Raw genomic sequence first — 18,879 nt, 5'->3', positions numbered from 1 at the left:
AGTTTGATTCAAAACCCTTCTGATGTCAAAACAAGAGAAGCACAGGTGTAACTTCTAACATTAATGCCCCATTTCATTTCCCTGTAGTGTTCATAATGGTTCTCTGTTGTGGCTTCCTGAGGCTTAAAACTGGGCTTATGTTATTAGTTACATGTATTTTTTCCTACTATGATAAGGTAACATATCCACTGTCAAAAATGTATATTGGATGGTAATTTAAAGTTTATATTGTATGAACAAAGAGAATGATTAGCAATACATTAAGAGTAGACCATATGTGCCTATCATTTCCTCCTTTACAATCTAAATGAACAGGTTTTTGGCTTCTCACAGGCAGCAGAAACAAGACAAAGCACTGGCATCTAATCTAACATAGATGTCAAAAGTATTAAGTTAGTCCCACTTTTTACATCTAGCAGATGATTGATGACAAATCCACTTCATTTCCATATAAGTGCCGCTTCTCACCAACTCCTGAAATTAACATTTGGCTTTTTAGCTGCAAACGGTGTCACTGTGTTCAGTTGGAACTTTATCCTTTAGTGCTGAACACATAGTTGAGGGTTGATTTTAGGAGCTTTTTTATATGAAGACAGAGAGGTGAGAGTGAACTAGATTTTAATAAAGTTTCAGGCTTGTGAACCATAACTATTCTGCTGTAGAGGTCAGCAGAGAGGGAACTGCAGAATAAAGGGATAATTATTAATATGTCTGTCACTACCAGCAACCCTTTTTATATTCTGGCCAAAGAAGTTATGTGATAAAATGTTGACTATGAAAACATGGATTAGATGATGTAAAAATGTGTCAAGATCTGGTTTCTTCATCAGCAGCGCTTGAAAAGGAAGCGGCTGCTAAAAGCTCACAAAAGGTTAGAGCGAGAAGAAAAAAAAACTGTGGTTGACTGTCAGACAGAGACGGACACGTACACTGCAGGTAGACTTGAGTATGTAACCCCGAATCATATGTTCAAGACTTATCACTGACTTCCTAACTGATAAGATTTGGTTTTGGGGGTGGAAATGGTCACCCTTTCTGCCACCAAGCTAATAATTACTGGTGGATGTAAAGAAAAATAGACAAAGAATGAGCTGGTGGTGTGTTATTAAGTATATTTATTATGATTTGAAAAAAAAAAACTGTGGTAAATAGTTGTGACAAAAAATCCACAACCTTCTGACAGGGAGTACAACTTGACTTGTGTACATTGTGAGGCCTTTGCGGAAGGTGGACTGTTGGTAATGAGGGTAATTTTCTCAGCAAGAAGTCTGCACAGATTTGTGCTGTTTATCCACAACCTTCGAGGTGGCCATTCTTCAACCTACCTCATCTAGTGCAAAAACAAGATGTGTTTATTCATCTTGTGACACGGTAGTGGTCGTGCAACTCCTCACGCTGACATGTTTCGCTTCAACAGCTGCAACAAGAAATTGGGGTCAGAGGTGCAGTATATTTGACCTGCTGAAGGCAAAATTTACACAATACAAAAACCAGACACTGCTTCTTTCAGTAGCTTCTTGTAAAGCTGCGTTTGTAATGGTACGTGTTGGATTCCACTTCTTTTCCCTTTAAACATTCAAGAGGAAAGGAGTAAATGGGAAAATCACATGTGTAAAATCCTCATAAATATCCAAGTCAGTCTAAGGTAAACTCCATCATTCCCCAAACATGAACCGCAAAACCAGAACTGAACAAATAAACTCTTCACCATCCACAGAGGACACACGGGAAAGATGGACTGTCTTTCACATTGTAGTAGCATACATTAAGAATACATGGTGCCTTTTAACTACTTTGATTTGTGTTTGTCGCCTCGCTCACATATGAAAGCACTTTCCTCTCAAATCATGGAGAAAGTAGCCTGCATACCAAAGTTTATGGCAGACAATTCCCTCCTTCCCTGTATCTGTCTGGGTCATATCACACAGCTCTGGAATGGCTCTAAAAGTGGAAAAAATTTGTTTTTTCTAAGATCTCAAAATTTGATTTGTTAACACATATGCACATAAACACTAACTACCGACCTCTTTCTTGAATCTCAATTGAAATCCAGTGCCTTAATGTGTCCTTCCTGCTCCAGCACCATGAAGAGACTGCAGAGAAAATTCTGATATCTTTTTATCATCAGAAATCTTTATGGCACAGCCAATACCTACACACAGAGTACAGTTTCTTGCATGTTCTGCAGTGGATAAAAACTTTGACATTAACTCACAATTCTTGTTTTCTTGCTTGTTTTTTCTGAATGTGTAAAAACACACCTCAGTACAAGTCACGGCATTATTTATGAGGTCTTGTATAAAGGAAGTTTTTTTTCGTCTATTTTAAATGTGTATCATTACAGGCAATTTACAACTGGTCCAATTAACTTAGAAATTGTTTCCAGTTGTTGCTCTTCAGCCATAGGGTATATGTCTGAAAGCAAAATGGCTTGTAACGTCTATAGGACAAATAAAGACTGTTAATCTGCTGACAGTCACCAAATAAACGAGGTTAGAAAGCAAACATGGCAGACTGTCTCACTCGATCTCTGTTTCACTAGTGCATCTCGCGTGGAAACGGAAATGTAAACTCTTATTAATGACATACAGGCTCTATTTTCCCCTATTTTGTCGTTACCTTCTACCTCACCTTTCAGTTCACGCTGCAGTAGGGCAGTGAATTTAGTACGTAATAACAATAAAAGAAGAAAAAAATCAAAGTGTCCCCTGTGGGTCTTGCACACTGCGGAGCTGGGTGACGAACTACTGTATTTTCACAGCTGGAAAGTTAAAACTGTGTGTGTCTAGAAGATTTCTACCACAGCCCGAGCCATAACTTCCTTCTAGGGTGAGGTACACTGGATTATCCCGTTGACCTTTATTAAAACATTTTATTACCCCACCAACTTCAACGAATTCTGCCTACCTGTGAAATTCTGTATTTTATAAACATAACACAGGTCACATTTAAAGATTTTTATGTGTCAATCAGTATAATAAAAATATAAAATAATGAGCCATGTTTAAATTTTTATTTCATTTTTATCCCATACTTTAATAAAGTAGATACTACAAATAGATATAATATACTGTATTATTACAGATTAGCATAATGTATAACATTACTGTAAATTCTTGTGTACAACACAATAGATTATTAGTGAATATTTGTATATTTTTTTATTGCGCTGCAAATAGACATGAATGAATCTGCTTTAAACTGTCATCAAAATCATTTTAAAAGTATAAGAAAGAAATGTGTGAAAAGTGATTCTGGTATGAAAGCACTGTCCTTTTCATGCAGATATGTGTCCAGTGTAAAACAACCCTCATATATATTTTGAACAAACCTACCTTTGTCCACTGTCAAAATCAATAAATTGACCTTGAAAGATCATTCATAATGCACTTTACCTGTTGTCTTTTTCATTTGCTGTCAAGGGACAAAGCAACGTGTCACAACAGCAACAACCTCTGGCGAATGTCTGAACGGCATTAAAGCCCTCTGAGGGGTCTTTGCACTGTAATAGTATCTTTGCCTGTGATACTACGCCCAATGCCTGGTGAGAGAAATCACTTTAGGCTTGGCTTTTCGCTCCCATGAGACCCACCTCAAATGAGAACCACCTATGAATTTCCAGACCCCCAGTCCCAAAGTTACAATAACAACTCTGTAGCCCCAGACTGGGTTTTCCAGTTTAAAAAAAATATTTTTTTTTCCCCTTTAAAATGTCTGTGTCCATTTTCTTCTTGTGCTCAGTTTATTTTCGGAATTCACTTCTGTGGCTTCTTTTTAATAACATTCTACCAGCTGTGATCCTCACAAATCCACACGAGAAGACAAGTACTGTACATTGCAGACACATGGTATGGCAACTGTCTGTTAATGTTGACATTTGGATATACTGTCCTTACTCAGTTATGTTTCTGTTCACTGTACAAGTACATATGTGACCTTTGAGTCTGTACCTAGGTGGTTTTTGGCCAGGCATTTGTATGTTCCAGAATCTGAGGGTTTGGGTCTCTGAATGATGAGTGTGCCCTGGGGGTGGAGCAGCTCGCTACCTGTACGCCGTCCCTGTTGTGCTGCTGACAGAACTGAATGATCGGGAAGCTCCCAAATGATGTCTGGCTTGGGGATCCCAGTGGCAGCACAGTTGAGTTGAAAAGATGTCCCAGTCACTGCCCTCACACTGGGTGGTGGTCCTGTTGTGATCCTTGGAGGGTAAGCAATAATAACAACAGGAACAGTGAGTCCCGCCTCTCCAGCATCGTTGCGAGCCCTGCAGATGTAGTTTCCTTGGTCATGGAGAGTAGTGTCCTGAACAATTAGAGTACCATTTTCTAGCAATTTGTAGCGGCCAAGGACTTGAGGTCGAGTAAGAGTGTGACCACCAGGAATGGTCCAGTAGATTCTGGGTCTGGGACTCCCATCAGATAGACAGTGAAGCAAGAGGGGTTCCCCAGACACACTGCGTATGATGCCCCTTGGCCTTGTTAGAATGTATGGCTTCTGCCCAATATCCAAAATGATTAGCTTCTCTATGTAGCCCATGAAATTCTTGGCACCACAGCGATACTTTCCAGCATCTTCTTTGCGAGGGTTGTAGATGACTAAAGTTCCATCATTGCCTAGGTGGTGGCGAGTGCCACGGTGTGACCCACCAGTAAACCGTGTTCCATTAGGTAAAGTCCAAATGATCTCTGGCGTTGGGTGCCCATCAGCAGAACAATTCAGAACTGTGGTTTTGCCAAACCGAGCAACAACACGTTCATTGAAGGGGTTCTTGAAGATTGGCCTTTTTAGCAAACTGGTGACCTCCAGCTGCACCACCATTACGGCCTCTCCTCCATCGTTTCTTGCCATGCAAATGAACTCTGCTGTATCAGTAGGTCGCACGTTCCGAATCTCTAGCGTCCCGTTATGGTGGACATTTATCCTGCTGCCAAAGTATGGTGCTTTCAGAAAGATGTTATCAGGCATAATCCAAGTGATAGTAGGAGTGGGCTCACCCTCAGCTTTACAGTCTATAAGTTTCCTGGAGAACTTACTGGCTACATCTTTGATTACAGTCCTGTTCTGCCGGTAGCCATTGATCACTGGTGGATTCCCATCTATGTCAAGCTTGTAAATTTCTCTGTTTTCTCCACCAGGGTTGCGAGCCACACAAACATACTCCCCTGCATCAACTAGCTTCACATCCCTGATATCCAGAGAACCATTGACATGCATTAAGTAGCGTTCATTTGATGCTGCTATTACATCATTGGTGGGAAGCATCCACAGGATCTTAGGTTTGGGCTCCCCATGTGCTTCGCAGTCAAACCGGATGTTCCCTCCCGGCTTCACCCTGGCGTAGGTCTGGCTGGGTGGATGTATCCTGGGTGCCGCTGTCACCACAGTGATATGTACATGCATTTCATCCTTTCCCACCTGGTTCTCAGCATAGCAGGTGTAGTCCCCTTCCTCTGACATGCCCACCTGAGGAAGCACAACACTTATGTTAAACTTTCAAATATATTTTTATATGTATGATGCAGAATTATGGTTAATACAATAGAATACCTGATTCAGATAAAGGGTTCCATTGTCAAAGAGAGTATAGCGACGTGTTCGTCCTCCTCCACTCCTCCCAGTAGCGTCAGACTGCAGAGCGCTGTTGACCACTGTACCGTCAGGTAGACCCCAGGAGATCTCTGGCTTTGGAGCTCCTGAGGCTTTACAGTCCACCTTCAAGTCGTTGCCATACGGTACCTGCTTCTTACTGTAGAACTTAGTCTCTATCTTGGCTGGCTTCATTGATATACTGACCCTCATGAGCTGGAGATCATCACCAATCTTGCTTCGTGCCACACAGAGATAGTCTCCAGCATCTTTATCAGTCAAAGTGTTAACGATAAGAGTGCCATTTTCCAGGACCTGAATTCTGCTGCCCATCCTGGAAAGATAAATGACAGGAAATTAATGACTTCTCATATAAGACAGATCAAATATTGTGACCGTACTGTACTTCGCAAAACCAATATTTCAACAGTTCTCCAAATAATTCCTGGGCAATGCTTTTCAACAGCAAAACATATAAGTTTGTATTTTCTCATCATAGGAAAGTGAATGACTTACATCAAACAAACATGTACAACACTGCTCTAGGGAAAATGATATTTTATGAACTGATAGTTGACAGAGACAAGGCCTTGGCAATGAAATGAACCCCGGCAATGCACGGCCATGTGTTCCTTGAATATAACCATCATGTTTCTTTCCTCTATCATTTTTTCCCTGATGTGAAATGTATAGAAGCTGGTCATACAAATTGTTTATACAGAGAACTATTGTTGGCACCTTTCAATAATCGGGAGCCAATATTCTGACAGTGCTCTCATTAGTGGTGGTTTGATTACAGCATGACCTATACAGCTTGTTATGTATATGTTTTTTCCTTCGTTGCAGATATCTCCAGTGTCAGTTGTTGTTTTATTCTTTTTTTTTTATTATACTCAATAGAAAAAAAAATAAGAGTATTTGCAGAGCTGGAGCTAAAGTTCATATATATATATATATATATATATATATATATATATATATATATATATATATATATATATATATATATATATATATATATATATATATTTTTTTTTTTTTTTTTTTTTTTATTTTTTTTTTTTAAATAATGCTTGTGGCATGTGCAATTATGATTTTCGCTTCAAATTTAAATAGAATGCCCTCAAATCTCCTCATGTCCAAAAAAGCAACCTTTCTTGGCTTTTTTCTTTATAAAGTTGTTCACTGTTGTACAATCATTGTATCGCCAGTTTTTCCATTTCAATTCTAATTTGACTGTTTAATTATGCCTTGAATAAATATGCTCAAGCTCCATAATGTATTCTGTCATATTCAGAGAGTATAATTACCCTATTAATTCAATCACACCATTAATCTCTATTTTAGAGAGACAATATAAAAAGTCAGCGCAGGAAAGCAAAACAAACAAAAAATAACACGCAAAAAACCTGAGACCAAAATGTTAAAAATGAAAACAAAAATATTTTACTAATATAAATACATTCAAATCCTGAGATTTTAGCATTACAGTACATCAATAAGCTTTCTTGGACAGTTGAGCTATTCGATATCTATTGTTCAAGCTTGCCAGTTTCCGTTTAGTGCTGAAAATCCCTGATCTTTGGTGCTTACTGCATGAATGGAAAGTGAATAACTAGATTCCCCTTTGAAAATCATAAATTCAGTTGTGCTTTTGGAAGGTCAGCACAGCCTTTAAACTGTCAAGAAATGCTTTACTTGTTTGTTTTTTTCCAGAATGCTGCATACAATATTTGTTTTACCTTTAACTTGTATTTTTCGATCACATGCTTTTACTTATTTCACTGATCAAGGTGTTTTTACCTGTGCCAATGGTCAACTACAGCTTTAGAAGGCAGCCTCCACATGATCCTAGGTTTAGGGTCTCCCGTTGCAGCACAGTTTAGCCTCAGCTGATCCCCAAAGGACAGCTCGGTTAAGCGCTGGGATGTTTCTACTATCTGAGGTGCAGACTTTTGAGTCTCCACTGTCAGAGTCACCACCCTGCGCTCTGAGCCAGTAGAGCTGGTAGCAATACATTCATATTTTCCACTCTGTGCCGGAGTTACATCCCGAATGCGAAGCGTCCCATTCTCGTACATTAATATCCTTGTGTCACTGGCAGGCTTGTCAGATCGTACCACTGACCCATCATGGAGGACCCAGTGAATAGTAGGCTGGGGGGTGCCATAACCAGTGCAGGGCAGCCACAAGGTTTGGCTCCGGCTGGCTTTGAGCTGCTTCCGTTTCTCCTCGATGATGCCTGGTGGAGCTGCAACCACCTGCAGTCGGACTGTAGCAGTATCAGCTCCAGCTGGATTACTGGCAATGCATTTGTAATGACCTCTGTCATAAACAGACACATCCTCAATAACCAGAGTGCCCTCAGCAGACACTGATACCCTTCCCTTCTCTGTGTTTTGACCCCTGACTTGGGTCCGGTTGGCCAAGATCCAAGATATCGTGGGTATGGGTCGGCCCTCTGTCTTACATTTCATCTCCACTTTGTTTCCTGTATGAGATTTTATCTCACGCATTTTAGGCTCCAGAATGCGTGATGGATAGGCCACCACAGAGAGGGTGACAAGAAGTTTATCTGATCCATGATCATTCTCAGCGAGACAGAGGTACTGGCCACGGTCCTTAATATTAGCATTCTGGACAGACAGCGTCCCATTGCCCAACACCTCAAACTTGCCCATTCTTCCTTTAATGGTAATAGTGTTGCCTGAGGGATTGAAACACAAAGAAACGCTCAGCTTAAAATGTCTAAAACCAACATGTTACTTACACAAATACAGACTTAAAACAACTTTATAATTAACAGTGGTGTTACTTTCCCACCATCTATAGTTACATTATTGTCTTGTCATTAATATTTCTGAAGTGTAAAATAAAAAAATCAACACTGTGCTCTGTTTTTACCCTACTCCGACACATTTTCTAGATATTTTGCTTTCCTTTATGGTAACAATTAATGTAATGTATTAATGTTGTACCTGTGCTTGAAGAGAAGCGCTTCCAAGTTATCACTGGCTGCGGGTTTCCGACAGCCTCACATGGCAGGAAAGCATCTGAGTTGGACAAAACTGTAAAGCTGGCTGCATTTCCCCCCAGTATCTTAGGTTTGTTTGTCATGGCCTTTGTAGTGGGTTCAAAGCCAGCAGTATTGGTAATTGTACTTTCATAGCCTGTGACCTGATTGTAAACAGTAGAAATTGCATTATGTATGTCCTTGTTGTGTGGAGCGGGGGTGCTGGGATGATAACCCCGCTCAGCCGTAAGAATAGTCATTGTGTCAAAGATATGGCCTTTATCTGCACTGCCTCTGGCAACACTACTGCTTGGCACAGTAGGCCTGATTCTCCCTAATGGTGGCCTGTGATTGGTGTCTCCATTGTTCCTCTGTGTTGGTGGTCTGATGTTGCTGTGGACTCTGGTCTGAACTGTTGTGTATGCCCCTTTTGTAGAAACTGGCATCAATGTTGTGGTCGGGTTATATGTGGTTGAAATAATCAAAGGTGTCTTGCTGGTAGCATAAGTTGATGAACTACTAGATGTCCCGTCAAATTCCTCGTATAATTCACTCTCCTCCTTTGACATTTCATCAACAGAAACAGCTACTGCAGTTCTGTCTTCTTTCCTAGACGGTGTGTACAGGGGGTTGTAGAGAGAAACAGCATGTTCAAGTTTTGTGGTTGCCTCCATTGTAGTTTCCACAGTTGTTAACTCTGTAGTTGAAGCCTCAGTCGTAGTAGTGATTACAGGTTTTCTGAAGGGTCTCCTGCCTCGAAAAGGTCTCCTTCTTCGCCCTTGCCACCTCCTTGTCCCACCAGGCCGCTGTCTGATAACAAGCAAACTATCAGGTAGTCCCCCTGACCCAGATGATAAGGCTTCATCAGGATTTTCAGCTGAATATGGTTTGACAGTTGGTGGGGAGGGCAGAGTCTGTAATTCTGGTGGTGTTTCAGCAGTGGTGGAAGAGCTGGAGTAATCAGATGCACTTGTAGTTGTTATATGGTGAAAGCTGGGTCTCACTGTTGTGAACTCAAAATCTGCAGAGGATGAATCTCCATAGTCATCATCTAATGAGCTCTCTCTGCTGTGTGTGGGTCTGGATGGTGACAGAGTCTCAGGTTCAGCCAAAGAATTTGCTATGGTGGTGGGCACAGAAGCAGGGGTTGTGGTTAGGATCACTGTTGTCATTTCAGCTGTAGTTGATGTTTTTAGGGTGGAGAAAGGTCTTCTTAGTCTGCCCAGGATCCTTTCCCTTTCTCTGCTTCCAAACAGCCTGTTCCACGGAATTCGTCCACGAATAACCTTAGAAGGGGTTGTAGTAGGTGTTGTAGTGGAGATTGATGGGGGTTTTTTGGGGATCAAAAATGGATCAGTTGTAGGATCAAACTCAGGAGCATCAGCAGACGTTACGTACTCAGTGTAAACCTCTGACCTGGACTCAGTATGGGTGCCTGGAGCATTTGAGGTAATGTAATTGTTTGTGGTAGAAGCTGTAGTTTTTTGCGTAGAAGCAGGTCTATTTGTTTTGTGTAAAGATGGACTGGAAGACGCTGTTGGTGTGACCACCTGGAGGTCAGCAATCACGGTCTTTTTTCTGTCTTCATCAGTGTTACAGTCTGAGAAAAAAAAAAAAGAGAGCATACCCAAAGACTCATATGTTGATAGCCAGAGTATTCATACATTGAAGCACAAATGTAAAAATAGCTCTTTAAGATTTAAGAACAAGATTTCTTACCTGTAGTCAATTCAATTCTATATGGCACAGTGGCATTCCCTTCTTTCTTCACAGTGGGCTTTTTAAGTTTATTGATGAAGGACTGTATGTCAGTGATTCTGTTGGGTTTAATGATCCTCCTGTGGCCTGGAATAATCCTCCTGCCAGCCCCTCCTCTGTTGTTCTTCCGTGGGATGATATGGATCTGATGCTGGGAGACGATGGTGGATCCTGCTGGCAGGCGTGGGGATTTTATAGTCTGGGTTGTGTGAAACGTGATCTCATCTTGCTGTCTCTCTGTGGTGGTGACTGCTGTGAATGTGGTTTGACTTTCAGGGTCTGTGTGTACAAACACCTCCACGGGACCTGCACCATCCCTCATTGGAGTAACATTAGGGTCTGTAGTGAATGAAAGTGCCGCCCCTGTGGATGTCTCTGGCTCTCCAGGTGGTTCTCCTGAAAACTGGAGTTGGGTTTCTTGTGAAGTGTCTGTCACAGTAAGTTGAAGCGTGACTGGTTGGACATTTGAGGGAGGTTTGCTTGTTCTTTCCAGGGCATAAATCTCTGTTGTTTCAACAAAATTTGGAACGTGTGTGAATGCGGACCTAATTGGTGTAGCGTCTGACTGCATATATGACTCTGGTATGTGTAAGTTTTCATGTTCTGCTACACTATTAAAATCAATATGATTACTGAATGTATTTTCCATGTCAACACTCTCATCTGTCTGTGTAGTTGCTGTTGTTTCAGTTTGCCCCTCTTTGCCATATATTCTGTTTGGATTCTCTGTAGTTGGTTTGACTATCCTTGGGACAGCAATGAGATGGTCTTCATTATGAATCTCGCCAGAGCCAATGTCATCATCACCAGAAAAAACAGTGTGTGAGTCTTCATATTTTCCCCTCTCATCCTCTGTCCCAGTCTTTCTTGATCCATGTTGAGCCTTTTTCATAAGTTCAGCAAATTTCTGAGGGTCTACTTTCCTGGAAGCTTTATCAAAGATCCTACTACTCCAGATGTGTCTGTTGCGGACTGGCCCCCTCCTTCTCTGTCCCAGTCTAGCTCCAGAGCCTCCTCTGCCCTGTGATCTGTGTCTGGGGTAAGGTCGATCTGAGGTGATGGTCCTGGATTCCTGACTGTTTCTGTCAGCTTGATTGGGGGGTGGGATCTCATTGAGGTTGACTGTGTTTCCTGTCAAATTAGAATCCATCTTGACCTCCATTGCCATCCCTGATCCCTCACTGTCCAAAGCTGTTAAAGCAGGCTCAGGCCGTCCTTCAGTCACTGTCACTTGAGACACAAGCAGGTCAAATCCCAGGTGATTTGCAACCAAACATCTATAAAATCCCCGATCCCTTTCTGTGAGACCCTGAATCAGCAGCGTTCCATTCTTGTACACCTTTCTGTTATTTTGGGACTTGTACAGTACTGAGTGGTCAGGGAGAACCCATGATACCAAGGCCTCAGGACTCCCTGAGGAACTACAATCTAAAACTAGCTTTTCACCCAGTGGCCTTGAGAGCTGGACCCCATTGACCTCAGCCTCTTCCACATCGTGGGACAGAACTGTCACTCGAAAAACCAGGATATCTGCATCCAGGTAGTTTGTGGCAATGCACCAGTAGAGGCCTGTGTCGGAAGTATCGGCACCGCGAACAGTGAGCTTCCCTTCAGCAGTGATTATGATCCTCCTGTCGTCACTGGAAAATGGAGCTCTGACTTTACTTCCATCTGGTAAAATCCACTCCAACAAAGGCTTTGGTTCACCCCGGATTTGACATGTTAACTGTGCCACACCACCTATGTTAAAAAGCAGAGTAAATATCATATTACAGTGACTATTGTACATAAAAATTCTACAACAATACATAAAAATGCTCCCTTTGGCAACTGAAATGCGCAGTTTATTTAAACACATCAGTTAAGAGATAATTATAAATGGATGTAGACTAAAGTGAAGGTGACTTTAACCAGTGTATTAAGAATCACAGTCTTAACTCTTACCTGTGAGTACAGTGTACTCAGTCTTGGTGTGATTATCCCGCTTTATCATTGTCCACGAGTAGCGGTCCTTTTTAGGTGATCTGTCGTCCACACGTAGGTTGACCTCAGACTGATACTTAATGTGAAGAGTTGAGAAGGTGGTAGTAGCGCGGTCAAGCTGGAAGCTGACCTCTCCCTGCATTAACCATGGAGGGGAGGCTTTAATGTCAGCTTCAATGTTTGTATCAAATCCTTCCTCTTTGTCCTTTGTTTTTATCTGACTATACCTGTATACCATTTCTGGGCTTCTGCCCAGCATTAAACCTCGCTCTAGCCTCATAGGAGAGTCACTGTAGGAGGCCAATATCTGCCAGAGCTGCTGGATGTGTTCATAGTTAATGTTACACACCAAATAAGTAGTTATGTCAGTGGTAAGCACAGTCACATTGTTTCCCTCCTCCACCTCCACAGTTTGCCTCAGGTTCTTGAAAGCTGTGGGCCTTTGGACGGTGCAGGACAGGCTGGCATCATTGTGAAACTGATCGGTCAGGTTCATTTGTATGGAGCCTAATGGGGCGATGAAGTCCTTGGGGGAAACTGGAGTGAAATCTCCCTGATCTAAGCTGATGTTTTTCTGCTTTAGATATGGTTGGATCCAGGGTTTGGTACAAGTAAGAGAATCACCATGGAGAAGGGACAGAGGTCTGTTGTGGTAAGGGGCTGGATTTTCACAAACAGGACACAGCTGGCCCCTCGGATATCTCCTGTCTCGCTTGCATTTCAGCACACCTGGAAACAATTAATAAGTCGTGTAGTATTGAGTTGGTTGTATGGAAGAAAAAAACATTTACAGTTTCCACATTACAGACTGGCCAAACCAAAACTTTAAAACATGTGAACCAAAAAGATCACGATCTCCATGCAGAATTGTAATATATGAGTTGACATTTGTATCAGCCAAGTCATGAAAAAAAAGTATAACTTTTGTTTTTCTGGCTCTTTTGTGTTTTCTGTAGCTCTGGAGATGATCTGTGCCTCCAGTGATGGCTCTGCAAAGATTTATATATTTCCCTAGGATAAGTCTTTCTTGGGATAAAATTCCATGCACTATTACTTTTTAGGAGAAAAGGAACATACCACTTTAAAAATATGAGTAGCATAACCAATTGAAGTATTGATATAGCAAACAACTTTAGCAGATGAGTGGCTAGCAAAGATTCTGAGCATGTGTTTTTTTTTAGCAGTATTTCACGTAAACTTATTGAAAAAGGGGGATTCTCTTAGTTTGTAGACACATTCATCTCAAAATTCTTTGAGAATGTTCCAAAGCACACATGCAAGTCTCACCTGTGTTTGTCTGCGCCCACACTGAGAACCACGTCATATGGCAGTCACATGTCCAGGGGTTGCCATGGAGGAAGAGGTTCTCTAACTGACTGCAGCCTGAGAAAATGTCTGCTGGCAGACTTGTCAGGAGGTTTTCTGACAGGTGGATGCTTCTTATAGAGGATACCTTGAAAACCTGGCTGTGTCTCAGCGTGATGAATGTGTCTGGGTGGAGTTGCTGGAGGTGGTTACCCTCCAGATGGACCAACTGTAAGTTGGTCAGGCCGTAGAAAGCCTCTGGACTAATAAACTCAATGTGGTTGTGGTCTATGTGGAGTCTCAGCAGACTGTTCAGGCCTTTGAATGTCTCTTTGTTGATTTCCTTTACTTTGTTGAATGACATCTTCAAGACCTGTGAGAACACAAATGAGAGGTTGGAGATGTTTGTCAAAAAATAATGACTTAAAAAAAGGACTGTGCTGGAGAGAAGTTGAAGCAACTTTTTTTTTCAAGTTGTACCATGAGATGCTGATATACTGGATTGCGCAGCACTGTTTATAACAAAAACAAGTAGAAAAGCATTCAGAGGGCACAGTATTCCAAAAAGGCTGCTCATTCCTTGTATCATATCTGAGGGATAAGTCCCAGTAAGTCCACAGCGGTTGATTTGTAGTCGGTTCGCAATCATGTGATCGTCAGTTGGCAGCTGACGTAGTGTTCACTTGTTGTCATAGTTACAGTGACGCTGTGCTGTTATCAATGACACAAAAATCTTTAAAAAATGTGTGAATCCAGACTATAAGCCGCATCACTACCAAATCTAATCAAGTAATGTTGCTAACAGACAGACAAACCAACGGCAATTGTCACATAACTCCGCCTCTTTGGCGGAGTATATAGTTACAAAATCATCAAACATATGCGGTAGTTTATCAGAGCTAAAACAGAAATATAAAGAAAATCATTTTAAAATTACTTAGTTGATAATGTTGTGTTGGGACTCAATCTTGAGGACCCATTTTCAATTGGTTTCCATACTTCTCTCCTATTTCTTCTGTGTATGCACAACCTAGAGTTCAGCCTGAAGTTCCTGAATTTTTGTCATGTGACTGTCAGCCACATCTCAGTCATTAATGGCTTCAGGTTTGCTTTGAAGATTGCCAATTTTTTCGTGTTTTACAAAATATAATTAGTTCCAACATTGTATTTTGCTCTAGTAAACAGTGTAACTTTGGTGATAACTTGTCTTTCATACCCACTAGTAGGTTTCAGAAGAATAATAACTAGCTTTAAAAGATGACTGTGAAATATTCTGTGAATTTATTGGGGTGAACAAAATAACTATCCATAGCAGGTATTGTTTCAAAAGCTCTACATCTTATAATTATGATAACCGTGGCTTTTCTCTGGTAGTACTGTTGTCTTTTTCCTCTTTGTATTGTTTTATGTTTTCTGACTGAATTTTGACACCAAACAAGAACTGTAATTGAATCAATTTTAGATTTCTATCCCTTGTAAACAACTGACATCACAAAAAAACTGTTTATGTAGAGATTATGTCATTTATTAATAATTGTGTTACATTTTCTACAAAAACTGAACTAAACAACGTGATGTCAGCAGACGTGTCATACATCAATGTGTTTTTTGATAGTCCAGTACAGTAAACAGAAGTAATTTGTTCACAAAAGACAGACACATGATTTTACCTGTAGTGACTTGAGGTCTTGAAAGGCTCTGTCTTCAATACTGTGTATAGTGTTGCTATGAAGCATCAACAGCTCCAAGTTCTCGAGCCCTGAAAGATCATTTTCTCTCAAGACGGTGATACTGTTGTACCTACAGGTGAGAAATGAAAAAGCTTTGACTGAATGTTCAAATGCACCACACAAATGTTAATGAATAATTAAAATAGCCTCATAGAATGTCCTGCCTAACTACAGAGATGTTTTCAAATACGCGTCTAGATAAGAATTCTGCTCAGGCTGAAGATGGGAGGGCTAAGCTGCAGTATTTATCTCACTGAAGCACAGTTTGTAGGCATCCATACAATCTGGCTCAGAATGGGCCTTTGGGGGGTGATTATGTATGACAGTAAGCATGATCGATCCACATACAGTAAAGGCAGTGAGTCAAATGTAAAATCCCTTGGTGGGTTGCCAAAACTCAGGCAAATAAGTGAAAACACCTGTGTAGGGGAAATGTAGGTAAGTACTGGGTATCAGTGTTGGGGCTTAATACTCGTGACTCATTGTGGCTCATGTTAGTATTTTACTTTTATTATCAGTACCTTTGAGATCTTTGAAATCTTAATAATTTTCTTGTGACTTACAATAATAATATAATTTACTATCTCAAACATTATATTAATTAAAAATGCAATACAGTTTTGTTTATCTAAAAATCTCCTTCTTCACCATACACTTATAGCAGATATGTCATTTAACATGCACAACATTTAGCTATAAGTAAGGAAATACTACAGGTAACAAGAGACAGGATTGTGCATAAGATGGTCATGTGGTCTTGCTGGTGTGATTATATCAAAAATTTGTTACTCATTATTGTCATTGAAAAAAAAGAATCCTTATGTGCGTCTGTTTTTAATGGCACACATTTTGACATGTCATAAAAATTTTATTGTACCATATTATCCTAAAAGGGCACTTCATAGTCACAGTGTACACGTATTTGTGGTTCCTAAAGCAGATTTGGAGAAGAGGCTGTGAAACCAGCTCCCTGTTTGGGAGGCAGACACCGTTTTTGCTTTAAAGATTAGGAGTACAACTTTTATTTTTTATAAAGCTTGTAGTTAGGGCAGCCTCAAGTGACCCTGAACGGCCTCTAAGTGATGCTGCTATATGGCCACGTTGCTGGGAGACTTCCCAAGATGCACTGAGCACCTCTCCTCTTCTCTTTCCCTATTCATATATTTATAGACAACCATTGCACGTCACTAATTTTGTGGCGCTTTACCCCTTATTTATAGTTTGTTTGGTCCTCTCTGCAGGTATCTCTTTCACCTGTCTGATCTGCTCACCATCCTCCCCAGTGTTTATCTGTTTTCTGGCTCCTGAATTTTTCTCTCTGCTCTTCACTCCTTTAACCTGTTTTTTTCCTTGCCTTGAGATGACATATGTTGTGAATTATAAATAAAACTGAACTGAGCAGAATTGAGCTGAAAAAGCACAAGTGTTGCGAATTACATTTGTAATGGCTCAGTTCAGTGTGTCCCCCTAAGCTATGCAACTGAGCCAGCATGCACAACAACATGCCCTTGGAAATGACACTCCTGGAGGGAATTAGTATGATAGCCATAATTAATAGTAAATTACACCTGTGTTAATCCTGCCAAGCCAAGTCAAAATGTCTCCAATGAAAATGTAGCTACTATTCTGCTACTATTCTGGCCTGATCATACTTTGAAAGGGGTTTAATCAGACAGTAATTGAAAACACCCGTGGGTGAGAGATGTGAATTATTTTACTGACAAAAGGTTTTAGAGTCAAGTGAAAACGTTATTCGAAAATAGCTGCTATGTAAGGCAACGACACCTCTGTTACCACCAACAGGCAAGGAATAGGTAAGGCAACTTAAGAAAACAATTACAGCTCCACAAGGTGTCAGAATGTATTGTTTTTGCACAAATCTCCTTGATTCTGTATTTCTGAGAGGCTAGTAGAGAAGCCAGCTGGCGGTTGGAGGACTGGACATGAGTTTTACATCTTACTTTACAATGGTAAGCTGAATTAGTGATGATTTTAGGTGTAAACATTTTTAGAAACTGATAATTTAAACAGGGGCTGCACAGTGGTGTAGTGGTTAGCACTTTCGCCTTGCAGCAAGAAGATCCCTGGTTCGCGTCCTGGCTTTCCCGGGATCATTCTGCATGGAGTTTGCATGTTCTCCCTGTGCATGCGTGGGTTTTCTCCGGGTACTCCGGCTTCCTCCCACAGTCCAAAAATATGCTGAGGTTAATTGATCATTCTAAATTGCCCGTAGGTGTGATTGTGAGAGTGATTGTTTGTCTCTGTATGTAGCCCTGTGACAGACTGGTGACCTGTCTAGGGTGTCCCCTGCCTTCACCTGAGTCAGCTGGGATAGACTCCAGCTTTGTAATGTTAATGCTACTCGTGCTTATAAAGTCTGTGGTTCAAATCAGTCACTTAGTCTTTCCCCTAGTGTACGTGCAGTTCTCCAACCTGCTCTGACAGAAAGAGGGAACACTTACCCGAGGTTAATTCTTTCCACAGCTGGCTGGATGTGGTCAGGTATTGCGGTCAGGTATCTGAAGGTGCAGTGCACTTCGGTGGGAACGTAGCAGACGCAGGATTTGGGGCAGTCGGCGCTGGACGGCACCACAGCGGCCAGAAACAACAGAACCTCCAGCAACCACCTCCACAGGTATGCAGCGCTGCAGGCACACATCATGCACCGGGGTGTGGGGCTTCAGCTGCACGGAGAAAGGGTGCTACCCTTGAACCATGAAACACACCTGGGGAGAGAGGGATTGCAAGCTGAAGCATAAATAGATAGCTTACATTTGCATGTCGTTCTCCTAATTATTTTACGTATATATTCATTATGTGGAATGGGGGAAATTCTCGTGCAGGACTCATGCAGTTATGCGAATAATTAAAAGTCAATTAGAAGGTGTAAAATGCATGCAAACTTATGCAAACATAACAAATGTAAACAGAAATAGACATTTTAACCCAGCTAGAAAAATGTGCATAAGCCCACCCCTCACCTTGCTGCACACAAGAATGCAAAAATCCCGATGAAAGCGTTTTATAGTCCACATCCAATGTCAGTAGTTCTCCTGTTTGACTCCTCAAATGAGCGCTTCTTTGAGAGTCTGCAGCAGGCAGAGCGCACACTTAAAGGTCTCCTCCGCCCCCTCTAATCTGCTGTAATGCAAAACCAGAGCAACTGCAACTATGAAATACTCAGGGAGGTGGTTTGCTTGAAGTACCACTCATCTAATCGACCGTTAAAGGCCAACAAAAGCACAAAAAACTTGATTTACTGGGGATAAAAGTGGAATTGTTAACTGCTGCCAAGACAATAATATTTGACTGATGTGATTAGGTTTAAGAAGTAGGTCATAAAACTGTTTTGCATGGAAGCTTTCAGGAAGAGCTTGAATTCTTCCCTGATAACTTTTTAGATAGATCCTAAACAATATCCTGATTTTCACTTGAGCTCTGCTTCTTTTTTTTTTAAACAGTACAAAATAGTTTATGATTAAATTTGGACATAGCAAGACAATT

General features: G+C 41.1%; 1 protein-coding gene and 1 long non-coding RNA gene across 2 annotated transcripts in view; one reads left to right on the top strand and one right to left on the bottom strand.

The window, feature by feature from the left end:
• Positions 1 to 2,999: 2,999 nt before the first annotated feature.
• Positions 3,000 to 18,545, bottom strand: igsf10 (immunoglobulin superfamily, member 10). The gene is made up of 10 exons (XM_035953288.2): positions 18,357 to 18,545; positions 17,838 to 18,101; positions 15,316 to 15,445; positions 13,628 to 14,018; positions 12,302 to 13,069; positions 10,319 to 12,097; positions 8,565 to 10,199; positions 7,390 to 8,293; positions 5,548 to 5,920; positions 3,000 to 5,463 (listed from the first exon to the last, which is right to left on the bottom strand). The coding sequence occupies exons 2-10, from the start codon at positions 18,035 to 18,037 to the stop codon at positions 3,913 to 3,915; spliced, it is 7,731 nt and encodes a 2,576-aa protein (XP_035809181.2). The 5' UTR covers positions 18,038 to 18,101; positions 18,357 to 18,545; the 3' UTR covers positions 3,000 to 3,912.
• The window catches only part of LOC118471056 (uncharacterized), a 54,881-nt gene continuing 53,802 nt past the window's right edge, over positions 17,801 to 18,879 (top strand). Inside the window, exon 1 of the long non-coding RNA XR_008602269.1 lies at positions 17,801 to 18,010. This is a non-coding gene — a long non-coding RNA (uncharacterized LOC118471056). The remainder of the gene's footprint in view (positions 18,011 to 18,879) is intronic.

Source organism: Amphiprion ocellaris, chromosome 7 (genome assembly GCF_022539595.1).
Source record: "Amphiprion ocellaris isolate individual 3 ecotype Okinawa chromosome 7, ASM2253959v1, whole genome shotgun sequence".
Classification (NCBI taxonomy): Eukaryota; Metazoa; Chordata; class Actinopteri; family Pomacentridae; genus Amphiprion; species Amphiprion ocellaris.
This window is presented reverse-complemented; position numbering and strand designations above follow the sequence as displayed.